At 45.7% G+C, this 12500-nt stretch overlaps 1 protein-coding gene across 12 annotated transcripts in view; it reads right to left on the bottom strand.

Moving 5' to 3' along the window:
• Positions 1 to 12500, bottom strand: part of LOC113535724 (probable E3 ubiquitin-protein ligase HERC1) — a 66953-nt gene that overhangs the window by 27473 nt on the left and 26980 nt on the right. For 7 of the 12 annotated variants that reach the window (XM_034311077.2, XM_053240191.1, XM_034311084.2 and 4 more), the window contains exons 26-42: positions 12427 to 12500; positions 11915 to 12037; positions 11407 to 11604; positions 11150 to 11270; positions 10057 to 10297; positions 9550 to 9716; positions 8190 to 8354; positions 7979 to 8076; positions 7790 to 7903; positions 7440 to 7607; positions 6472 to 6711; positions 5754 to 5837; positions 5099 to 5318; positions 4085 to 4358; positions 2701 to 3410; positions 1627 to 1819; positions 56 to 213 (exon numbers count right to left, since the gene is read on the bottom strand). The exon at positions 12427 to 12500 is cut by the window's right edge and continues 42 nt beyond it. In XM_034311077.2, coding sequence (XP_034166968.2) covers positions 56 to 213; positions 1627 to 1819; positions 2701 to 3410; positions 4085 to 4358; positions 5099 to 5318; positions 5754 to 5837; positions 6472 to 6711; positions 7440 to 7607; positions 7790 to 7903; positions 7979 to 8076; positions 8190 to 8354; positions 9550 to 9716; positions 10057 to 10297; positions 11150 to 11270; positions 11407 to 11604; positions 11915 to 12037; positions 12427 to 12500 — 3348 coding nt within the window. Of the gene's footprint in view, positions 1 to 55; positions 214 to 1325; positions 1388 to 1626; positions 1820 to 2700; positions 3411 to 4084; positions 4359 to 5098; positions 5319 to 5753; positions 5838 to 6471; positions 6712 to 7439; positions 7608 to 7789; positions 7904 to 7978; positions 8077 to 8189; positions 8355 to 9549; positions 9717 to 10056; positions 10298 to 11149; positions 11271 to 11406; positions 11605 to 11914; positions 12038 to 12426 lie in introns of all 12 variants that reach the window. The other 5 variants (XM_034311085.2, XM_034311086.2, XM_034311080.2 and 2 more) reach the window with 3 other exon arrangements.

Below are 12500 nucleotides of genomic sequence, written 5' to 3'. Positions count from 1 at the left end.
GTGCTCTGTTTTTTTTTTTTCTTTTCTTTTCTCCTCCTGTCCTCTTAAGTCTTACCCACAGGAGTTCTGGTTTGACCGCACGGCTCTAGAAAGCTCGTCTGCTGCTCAGCGAATCCTGTGCAGGGGGCGGAGCCTACCAGGCTGATCGCCGGGGGCAACATGGGGCTGTGGACCAGCCCGGCCAGTGTGGGGAAGCGAGCCAGAACCATGCGCCTGCAAAGGCCACACACACACACACACACACACACACACACACACACATGCAAACAGAGAGAAAGAAGAGCTGCTAGCATGAGCCACACTGACACAGAGGCCACATTCAGCCATCAGCACAGATCCTGCCCCTCTGCTGCCCCTCTGCTGCCCCTCTGCTGCCTCTCCCCCACTTCTCCCCTGCCTCTCTCACATCTCTCTCCTGCCTCTCCTATCTCTCTTCCCCACCTCTCTCCTGCCTCACCTATCTCTCTCCCCCGCCTCTCTCCCGCCTCTCCCCTGCCTCTCTCACGTCTCTTTCACGTCTCTCTCCTGCCTCACCTATCTCTCTCCCCCGCCTCTCTCCCGCCTCTCTCACGTCTCTCTCACGTCTCTCTCCTGCCTCACCTATCTCTCTCCCCCGCCTCTCTCCCGCCTCTCCCCCACCTCTCTCACGTCTCTTTCACGTCTCTTTCACGTCTCTCTCCTGCCTCACCTATCTCTCTCCCCCGCCTCTCTCACGTCTCTCTCCCGCCTCTCTCCTGCCTCACCTATCTCTCTCCCGCCTCTCTCCCGCCTCTCTCACTTCTCTCTCACTTCTCTCTCACTTCTCTCTCACGTCTCTCTCACGTCTCTCTCACGTCTCTCTCACGTCTCTCTCCTGCCTCACCTATCTCTCTCCCCCGCCTCTCTCCCGTCTCTCTCCGGCCTCCTCCACCCTTTAAAAATCCTAAACGATCTATTTATCTATCTATCAATTCACCACATTTTCCAGAATATAACTTCAATTGTATGTGAGAAAATCTGCACACGTGTTGCTTATATGAAAGCACAAGGCATTATTTATCAAAAAATAGGCTTATCCTTTACTAATATTTTACTGAAAATGCGATTAGCAGAAAGACCCTTTTCAATCAATTAAAACTGTAATAAAAATGATAATTTATTGTGCTGTTGTGAATGTGAGCGCTGCTTTGGCTTCTCTCCTGCAGAGAACGTGCAGATGTCAGCGTTTAGATAAACATGCTGTTGGGGTTAAAGAGGTTAGTGTACACACAGGCATGTCCACTTTTCCTGACACACACACACACACACACACACACACACACACACACACACACACACACACTCACCTGCTCTCTCATTCTCATCCTCAGGCACCAAAGTGTGAGTCTCATCTGTGCAGCTGTCTGATCTGGAGTAAACACATCCAGCCACATCAGACAGCTGACTCTGTGTGTGTGTGTGTGTGTGTGTGTGTGTGTGTGTGTGTGTGTGTGTGGGGGTGTGTGTGTGTGTGCGCGCATGTAACTGAATAAAGTAATCACTTTTTTTGAAACTGAAAGAGCAATTAAAGAGTGCATATTGAGGTAAGATAATTATTGAGGAAGCGTTTCTGTGCCAGTCGGAGGTGTGTGTCTCTCCTCTACTCACTGCAGGATGCTGATGGGGAGGAAAGGGTTAAAATTGTCCAAGCCGTCAGCCTGTAAAGCGGTGAGGAGGGAAGACGTCAGGTCGTTGGTGGAGGACGAAGCTGACTGTCCGAACACGGCGGTCGCGTCGGAAGCGTTGCTGTGCAGAGACATGGAGCTGGAAGACTGGGACACCGGCTGAGACGTGCTGTGACCTGCGGAGTGGAAATCAACGATGTGGTGAACTCAGTTACAGAGCAACGGATATGAAAAATATCACTAACTGTAGCACAGAGAATAAAAAAAAGAGAAATTTTCACACAATGTCTCTTTAGCTCACTGTGCCTAGAGCTAAAAATAGAAGGAGAACATTTATTTCATCATGCTGTATACAAACAGCAGGGACGTCCTGATCACATTTTTCTTACTATTAGCTCGGTTTAGTCTGATTTCAGATCGAAACTGATACTTTTGGTTCATCTGGTTCATCTGGTTTCATAAAAACATCATCTGAGCTGCATGAAGGGCTGAAAACGTAAAGCTCGCAAAGCTCTTTCATTCCTTTGTCAGAAATACAGTACAAAGGCGGAAAACGATAAACAAGCGCGTGTAGGAATCACAAAAATCACCAAAAAAAAAAAACACAGAGCCAGCGGTCAAGAAATAATTAGATAAATATACAAATAACTAGTTTAATAAATTTTGTGTGTATCACATCTAGGCCTGGGCGATACGACAAAATGATCATATCACGATTTTTGAAGGCATTTCTACGATACACGATATGTACCATTATTTTTTTTTTAATGTTCAACGATTCATATAATGTCTACAAAAATAATAATTTTAAAATTGCAATTTTATGTACAGAGAACATTTAAAAAATATATTTTACAGTTTTAAGTACAAAATCTTAACATCAATATGATATGTCGATATCTCGTTGTGACGTAATTTATCATGACATGGTCATTATATGAGCTGTAACCCAAAACACGTGGCGTGTTTGAGTCACTTCCTGCAGTTGATTCGACTCAGAGCCGAATCGCTTTCTCACTGTGCTGTGAACCGGAATTCTGAGAGACGGATCACGTACCTTTATTCTCCTTGTCTCCATCGTCCTGCAGTCTGCATAAAGCTCCTTTAAAGATCATAATCTGCGCTCTCTCCAGATCAGACATGGTGACGTGCTGTTTTATAGGACACGGCCTGACCGCCCACTTCACCATGCTGCGAACCAGGAACTGCAGCACGGATCGCAGCTCGGCGCTCGACTGCTCGGGGCTGCCTGCGCCGCCGCTCGTCTCCACTTTGGGCACCAGGAGCAGGTCTGTGAACTTGGCGCAGTTCAGAATCACGGCCAGAGACTTCAGAGCTCCGAGGAGGAGGTACGAGACCCGGATGGCACGCAGCTCCAGGGCGAACATGTCTGCTTTCTGTTGCGCCGTGTAGGATGCACCTTCCTGCGCTTCTCCGGAAAGCTTTGGGACTTTAATGGATTCTTGGAACTCGTCTTTTTCTGTGTCGTTTTCTTCGTCCAGCATGATGACACGCGTGATGTCCTCGTCCAGCTTCTTCTCGAGTTCGCTCCTGGTTCCACCCTCCGACCCCGTCTGCTTGCGAGAATGCGCTCGTGCCCTGGTTCTGGATTTAGGCTCCGCCTCCTCGAGCACGCCTGTCAGCAGGATGAGATCGAAGATGGTGGAGGCCGTGAAGCTGCCGCAGTGCGACACGTCCAGCTGAGGCACGTCGCACGGCTCCAGGGACGAGAGCGGAGTGTCGCTGGGTGACCAAGAATTCAGGAAGCTTTGAGTTAGTGAGAGTACGACGGAGAGAGAGGTGAGAGAGGAGAGAGGATGGCAGGAGGAAGAAGGAGAAAAAAGGGGAGGGAAAAAGGAAAGGGGTGAAACGAGTGAAAGAGGGATGAGAAAAGATCAAAGAGGAAGAAAAATCAGGATAAAAAGAGATCAGGAGAAAAGAAAGGAACGAAACAGCGGAGAACAAAGGAAAAGGAAAAGAAGAAAGAGAGGAAAGATTAATGGAAATGTAAGGGAAGTAAGGAGGGGTGAGGAAGGAAAGGATGGAAAGACAATGAGGCGACAATGAGGAGGGGAAAAATATGGAGGATGGAAAGAAAAAGAGGTGAAAAGAAGAAAAAAGAAGAACAAAGGATAATGATTAGGAATAAAAAAGAGAAAGAAAAGGACAGAAAAAGGAAAGAAATAAAGATGCAGAGGACCAGATCGCAGCGATTCTCATGGCAGCGAGTGAGACGGATGACAGGACAGAGTGAATGCGGTATAAGAGGAATAAAACACTCCGTGTCGTGCTGTTACGGGAAAATAACCATTTTCAGGATGGTAACAGTGACTCTGCTTCATCACAGCACACCGTCGTTGTTTATTTTCCTATAACAGCATGACATTGAGTGTTTATTCCTGATTTATAATGCGTTTCTGTCTGTGTATTCGTACTCTTACCTCACAGTCAGATCAGTCTCCTCCCACTGCAGCTTAGCGAGGCTGCTGCCCTCCTTCACTACCCCTAACAGGGTGGCCCGGCGCCCGCTGGGTTTGTGTAGACACGCCCCTCCTGCCCTCAGGCCGCTGTCCACCCCTCCGATCAGAGCCAGGACGGGCCACACGTCCGAACACAGCACGCCGAGCTGGCTGTCACACAGCAGGTCAGGACTCCTCACCTTCCACTCCCGCTCCACCTCCTCTCCACCATCGGCCTGCTCCTTACTGCCGCCTCCTGGACAAAAACAACACAATCCAATCCGGAAAATCTTTTCAATCCTAGCTGTCTGCACTGAGGATAACATTTCAGCCATTGACTTCACCTGTTCATCCAGTCCATTTTTTTATGTTTTGTTTACGTTACTTTTCACAGGTGAAACACTGTTTGACGTCAAATGTTGGAATTTGGAGGTAAATATTGGCGTTTCGTTTCGAACCCTAGAGTTTGATGCAAAGGTTGTGGTTTAATAGCAAATGTTGCTGTTTGATTGCCAATGTCAGCATCTGATGATAAATTCTGGTGGCTAGTGTTTGAGAGTCAACACTGATTACAAATATTAACATTTAAAAGCTAATGTCAGTGTTAATGTTGGTGGTTAGTGGATGAACTTAGATTTTGTTGGCAAATGATTGGCGATGTTAGTGGCTGATGCCAAATGTTGGACTTTGGAGGTGAATACTGGCGTTGAACCCTAGAATTTAATGCCAGATGTTGAGGTTTAATGGCAAATATTAGTGTTTGATCGCCTGTGTCAGTGTTTGATGGCAAATCATGGAGTGTTTGTGTTTGATAGTTGACACTGACTACAAATATTGACATTTAAAAGCTAATGTTTGAGTTAATGTGGGTATTTAATGGTGAAAATTGGCAGTTGATGGCAAATAATTCCAAATATCAGTGTTTGATAGTATCTGATGTGTATAGCTGCACATGTGATGATAGATAGTGTGTAAGCACTCTGTGTGTATGCTCACCATGTGTGTGTTGTGTTCCCTCCCTCATTACGACGCTGATGAGCTCCAGGCGTTGGGTCATGTACTGGTTGATGTGTGAAGTCCAGGCCTTGGTGTGATGTAGTCGCCTCAGGAGCTGAACCGTGGCCTCCAGGAGCACGGCCGCACGCGGGCAGCACAGGGGGTCACCGGGCAAAACGTCCCCGGGCACGCCGCGCATCTGCAGGTCACACAGCGCCACCTACAGACAGAAAAGATTTCAGAGTCAGATCTCGGCTTTCCGCTGAAACCACTGGTTTCCTATAACAGCACTTCCTGAAGTGTTTTATTCCTCTTATACCACAGCAATTTAATCAGTTTATGTGAAGCGTCCGCCGTACACGTCTCTGTGAATGAACTGTTACTATAGAAACGATAACGTAATAGAACCAGCTGCTGTTGTAGAAAAATAATCAACACCTTCCATCTCAGTGTCTCATCATTAAATTATGAAAGTCAGGATTATTCCAGAAAAAATTCCAGGATGGAAACGTCCTGAGTAGAATTGGGAATTAGGAGGATTGTCTGGACAGATATCATAAAAAGGCAGCTATGTATTAAATAACTCCAATATATAAACTACAATGTATACCAAAAATTGAATTCATTATCTTCAGTAAAGCAGACAGAAACACACCTTCTCTCCTGGGTTACTGCTGTAGAAGAGCACACAGGGGTAAAGCTCTGTAGCGTCCACGCCCTCAAACGCCAGCTTGGGTTCCTGCGTGTCAGAGAGTCATAAGAATAACGTTACAACCATGGCAAAGAGACTGCCAATTAACACGTACAATAAAATCAATTAATGACTAGTGACGAGTTAAAGCGTGACATTAGAAAGTACTCAGTAATTATGTTCAGATATAATGTAGTCATTTTAATTTCAGTACACTGGGCATGAGCAGTGGGCACGAGTGCTGCGTTTACTCAGCTAGTGGGCGTCTTTAATATACTTCTGGTTGCCATGGTTTCACTGGTAGCACCAGGCTAATGTGATATGTCCACACACATGACATAGCCAGCTACAGAATATATACAACACCATCCTCTTGACCAGAAATCAAACATGTTCATGCTAATAATTAATATTCTGGAGAGAAATGCTTATAACATGCATCGCTGTCTACTAGAGCTATATCTGACGCAAACAAAATGGTGAAAATACTCATGAACAGGAATGAATATCTGGAACCAGAATAAAAATAATAACCACATAAACTACACGGGAAAAAAGAAGGATAGCTCCGCCCCCTTGGTTCGCATCTCATTGGTATCAAGTTAAACTTTTTCGCTTTGCTAACGTACGTGCCGTGTCCTTCTGCTGTAAAAACGAATTTTTTTTTAAAAAATGTATTGACCCGGTTGTTTTTGGCGAAGGAGATGGTCCGGGCCTCCATGTCCAGGATGCAGGTGATGGTGTCTCCCTGGGTGAAGGAGGGCAGTGCGCGACCCAGCTCACCCCCGTGGTACAGGCTGCCGCTGTAGGCGCGGTACAGCCACATGTCCGTGGTGCTGCGGTGGTTGTAGTCGCGGATGGGCCAGCGTGCCACTCCGATACACGTTCCCTCATTCCCTCGGTTCTCTTTCGTGATGTAAAACTGGGTGGGAAGGATAAAGAACGGGTTTCAGTTTAATTTGATTTATTAGCATCGATGCTATACATGCGAACGTTCCTGAGCAAAAATAAAGTCAACTGAAAAGGCTAAGAGCTAGCAAAAGAAGAAGAAGAAGAGGAAGAAGAAGAAGACGAAGAAGAAGAAGAAAAAGGGGTAATGAGTAAGACACTTTGTGTCATGCTGTTATTGAAACTGTAGTTACTGTTACCACATAACAGTGTGTCCCAAAATGTTTTATTCCTCTTATACCACAGAAATTTGCCATCGATTGTATTTTTAATTTATTATTTATTAATTTATTATCCGCTTATAGTTACATTTAATGTTGTGGAACATCCGTGAAACAACTTAATTCCTGTTAAAAAAAACAAAACAAAGCAAAACAAAAAACAGCTTGTTATGTTCCTGAGAAACCACAAGTGTAAACTCCTCTGTCCTGAAGATGTCGGAAAACTTAAAGTTACAGCTTTACATCTGACTGTTACAAAGCGTTGACACTGGAGACTCCTTCTATTTTACTTCAAAATGCATTTATATGGAGCGTTCGTTGTACAAGTCCCTGTGAATGAGCTGTTACTATAGAAACGATAACGCATTAGAACGAACGCATTAATATAAACCTGCGATGTGCAGCTGCGCTACTGTCAGAGCTGCGGTTATATTCACACTCAGCTGCACTGAACAATTAACGTGCTCTTATTTAGTCGTACCTTCCAGGTGAAGCAGCCGGAGGTGATGGCTGTGGTGGCGAGGCCGTAACCTTTGCCTCCCGAACCGTGAGAGAGAACGTTCCCGCTCTCCAGAGAACAGCAGAGCAGCTTCTGAGGGTCGAAGGAGAAATCTCCGATGGGAATGCATTCGTCCTCGGCACTGCTCTCCTGAAATACAACCAAAACATGGATTCTCCTGCTGTACAACAACAAAACACAACGAGGCTGTGAGTACAGTCATGCCTACTGTTATGTATTGGCCAGAGAAACAAAATAAATTAATAGAATATTAAAAATAGCTGCGACCAGCACCTTCTACTGATCAGAAAACTTCTAAAACACACTCGTACCCTCTTTAAGCTCTCAGACACGTTGTCTATATTCCTATTTTCCAGATTTCTCCCGGAGGCCAGAGGTTCCTCCCACATGTAGGTGGATAAAAGACCGAACAGCTGATCAACTATCTGCAAGAAAAATGACAAAACAGCATTAAGAATCAGGAGACGTGGCTAGAGGATTGACTTTGTAGCTTTTCTCACCTGTTTCATCTGCAGTGAATCTGTGCAGGCTGGAAGTAAGGCTTCGAGGATGTGGAACGCCAACAGCTTGGTACGGAGATTATGGAAGCGAGGATTACCTGGAACACGTGTGCATTAGAATCGAAATTAAAATGAACATTAGTGCAGTGAAATTGTTACTCTTATCAAGTTTAAAACTACAAAATAATGTTTTTTTCCCCGCCGTTGCTACCTGAGCTGCTGTGGCAGGAGATGATGGTCATCAGAGGGTCGATCCACCTGGAGAACGATGAAACTCTTTTGGTCACTGATGGTGAGAGGACGCGTCTGAGGAAGACTAGAAAGTCCGCAAGCTGCGACTCCATGACTTTGTTACTGCAAGATGCCTCTGATCCTACTGTGCCATCACACGCACACACACACACACACACACACACACACGTCATACCACTGCCTCATTAATGACAGTGGTGTGTATCATGATAAGGTATGGCGTAGGAATAAATTATGCCTAAGGTATTGAGGTTAGGGGTCAGTCATATGTAGGGTGGTTAAGGTTAAGGGTGGGGTGTAGGGGTAGGTTATGTGTAGGGTGGTTAAGGTTAAGGGTAGGGTGTAGGGGTAGGTTACGTGTAGGATGGTTAAGGTTAAGGGTGGGGTGTAGGGGTAGATTACGTGTAGGGTGATTAAGGTTAAGGGTAGGGTGTAGGGGTAGGTTATGTGTAGGGTGGTTAAGGTTAAGGGTAGGGTGTAGGGGTGGGTTACGTGTAGGGTGATTAAGGTTAAGGGTAGGGTGTAGGGGTGGGTTACGTGTAGGGTGGTTAAGGTTAAGGGTAGGGTGTAGGGGTAGGTTATGTGTAGGGTGGTTAAGGTTAAGGGTAGGGTGTAGGGGTGGGTTACGTGTAGGGTGGTTAAGGTTAAGGGTAGGGTGTAGGGGTGGGTTACGTGTAGGGTGGTTAAGGTTAAGGGTAGAGTGTAGGGGTGGGTTACGTGTAGGGTGGTTAAGGTTAAGGGTGGGGTGTAGGGGTAGGTTATGTGTAGGGTGGTTAAGGTTAAGGGTAGGGTGTAGGGGTAGGTTATGTGTAGGGTGGTTAAAGTTAAGGGTAGGGTGTAGGGGTGGGTTACGTGTAGGGTGGTTAAGGTTAAGGGTAGGGTGTAGGGGTGGGTTACGTGTAGGGTGGTTAAGGTTAAGGGTGGGGTGTAGGGGTAGGTTATGTGTAGGGTGGTTAAGGTTAAGGGTAGGGTGTAGGGGTGGGTTACGTGTAGGGTGGTTAAGGTTAAGGGTAGGGTGTAGGGGTAGGTTACGTGTAGGGTGGTTAAGGTTAAGGGTAGGGTGTAGGGGTAGGTTACGTGTAGGGTGGTTAAGGTTAAGGGTAGGGTGTAGGGGTGGGTTACGTGTAGGGTGGTTAAGGTTAAGGGTGGGGTGTAGGGGTAGGTTACGTGTAGGGTGGTTAAGGTTAAGGGTAGGGTGTAGGGGTAGGTTACGTGTAGGGTGGTTAAGGTTAAGGGTGGGGTGTAGGGGTAGGTTACGTGTAGGGTGGTTAAGGTTAAGGGTAGAGTGTAGGGGTAGGGTATTAAATGTTTTGACTCACTCTCTTGCTTGGCTGTTACACTGGCGGGGTCGTGCTCTAATTCACACTGTGTGCTGCTCTCCGGCGCCTCCTGCTGGTGGTAGGTGTGTAAGAGACCCTGCAGCTGCTCACACATCACATCCATCAGAGCCTGAGACACGTCCAGCGGCAAGGAGCCCTCACACGAGCTGGGGGTTTTTACACACACACACACACACACACACACACACACTATGCATTATCATTCTAAATATAGATTTCTCAGACAGCTGTAAATCAATTTGCTTCAGTTTAATTAAATAAAGCAGAAATTAACCTAATTAGAAAGAAATCAGAAATCAGATCAGTACTTCTCCACAGTCTCATTGATGTGATGTGATGTGGTCTGTGTGTGTGTGTGTGTGTGTGTGTATGTGACCTGGCTGCTATAACGAGACTTTACTTCTCCACAGTCTCTGTGATATGATATGATGTGATGTATGTGTGTGTGTGTGTGTGTGTGTGTGTGTGTGTGTGTGTGTGTGTCACCTGGCTGCTATGACGAGACTCTGGAGCAGGCGTGCTGATGCGAGTCTCATGGCACCGTTCATCAGTGCGTTGGCTGAGACGGAGGAGGCGAGCCAGCGATGGTTCACTAACACACAGGCGTTCTGGGTGAGAGTCGAGAGCAGCTCGAGCAGGCCGCTGCGGACCAGCAGCACCAGATCCTCCGGCTCGTAGCAGAAATTCAGGGCAAATACGGCGGCCAGAAGCAGCTGCTGGCAAGAACCTGAGTAGGGAGAGACTCGGTGAATATTTATTAACATACTCACACAGCATCGCAACTCTATAAACATTTAGGTAAGAAAGAAGAAAACGCTCTGTTTATGCTGTTAAAGGAAAACAATCAATGACAGACTGGTGTGATGAGTTACTGTTACCACCATAAAGTGTTTTATTCCTCTTATACCACAGAAATTTGTCAACAATTACAATTTTCAATTTATTAAAGAACGACACGTCATACTTTTTATCAGTTTATAGTTACATTTAATCTTGTGGAACATCCATGAAACCTATAAACAGTCGTTCCCTCACCAGCCTCTCCTTTTTCTCTCTCTCCTGAAGTTGTGAATGAATGAAACTAAAAACCGCAGCCTGTAATGTTACAGAGAAACCGCAAAAAGCGTAAAATCCTCTGTCAGAAAACGTACAGCATAAAGCTTTTTGCCGTTTCTCTGTAACATGACAGGCTGCGGTTTTTAGTTTCATTCATTCATTCATTCATTCATTAGTTTCATTCATTCAAACTGTTACGAAGCGCTTACACTGGAGACTCTTTCCATAACTGTTTAATATGTTAAACATTTCCTTGCAGAAAACTTCACCATATCAACGACTACATGTTTTTTTTTTTTTAATGCGTGTTCGGGGAGTGTCTGTTGTACAAGTCTCTGTGAATGAGCTGTTGCTATAGAAACGGTAGCGTAATAAAACGAGCGCATTAATGTAAACCTGTGACGTGCAGCTGCACTACTGTCAGAGCTGCAGTTACAGAAAATTATCCAACACTTTCTGACCAATCAGTATTTAGAATTCAGCGGCGCTGTGGTGTAATACAGTTTAAGTTTTTTTGTTTTACCTTTCTGCTTTTTCTCCACAGCTACTTTCTGCCTGAGCACACGCACCACCTGCTGGTAGAGAGTGTGTGCTGCTGCCTGGAGCTCTCTCTGGGTGCTCATAGAGGCCGACTGAGTGCCAGCCTGTGCGCACACACACACACACACACACACACACACACACACACACACACACACACACACAGAGTGCTTAACAGCCTACTAGTGCAAGGTGTACACAATCATTTATCACAGATTTGGGATTGGCTTGTTTTCTTACGGTGTAGTGATATATCGTGTCACCGGGTGTCGCCGGACTGCCTGCGACCGGAGCTCCGAGACCGAAGCAGCCTGACAGGAAGTGCAGCTGCACTGACTGCAGGAGGCCTGGGAAACGTGGGGGCGCTGTAGAGCCGTCAGTCTTCTCCTCCATCTCAGCCAGGAAAGAGGAGATCTGACGCAAAGCCTCGACTCGGACCTGCACGGAGAAAGCACATTTCAGTTCAATTCCATTCAATTCAAAACTACACACCTTTACAGAAATCTAGATGTGGATTTCACTCTGTAATGAAAAATTGAGAGGTGACAAGTGACAAGGAACAACATGAGGAAGAAAAAGATTTTGTAAAATAGATGGAATTTATCATCCGCAACAATTCTGTTTTCAGTCTTTGGCTGGGTCGAGTCACACTTAACGTGCTAATGAACTGTGCTTGCTGCGTACGCTACATTAATTCAATTCAATTTTATTTGCACTCTTGATGGAAAAGTGGTGTACGCGTGCTGACCTCAGCTCTGTGCTGCTGCTGGGCCATGGCCAGCGTGATGGCTTTAGGATCAGCCTGAACACACACCTCCCTTTCCACCAACGCTGACGTCCTCACCAGACTCCCACACACAAAGTGAAACACCTACAGGAAGGACAGAATTATTGTCTTTCATACTGCAATTTTCATACAACAATAACATATTTTCCAGAATAGAAATCACACTTTAATCTGACACACACACATACACACACACACACACACACACGTGCACAACTCCCTAAATCCTGTCTATAAAAGAGAGAAAAAAAATGAAATATATGTCCCTTTGGTATGTAATAAATAATTGGTATGCAATAAAAAGTATACATGACATTTTTAATAATAAGATGCTTTAAAGCAGTGCAACTAAAATTTCAAATTGATGGCGAAGACAAGGAGATAAAACACTGAGATTAGTTTTAAAAAAAATGAATAAAATGAAGAGTGCGTGCGTGTGTGTGTGTGTGTGTGTGTGAGAGAGAGAGAGAGACCTGGTCGATCATGGGTGAGCTGATAGCCGCAGAACTGAGCGCCGTGTCAGGACTGATACACTGCCTCAGTCTCT

The sequence above is a fragment of the Pangasianodon hypophthalmus genome, chromosome 15 (assembly GCF_027358585.1).
Source record: "Pangasianodon hypophthalmus isolate fPanHyp1 chromosome 15, fPanHyp1.pri, whole genome shotgun sequence".
Lineage (NCBI taxonomy): Eukaryota > Metazoa > Chordata > Actinopteri > Siluriformes > Pangasiidae > Pangasianodon > Pangasianodon hypophthalmus.
Note: the sequence above shows the minus strand (reverse complement) of the source record. Positions and strands in the feature narration are given on the sequence as shown.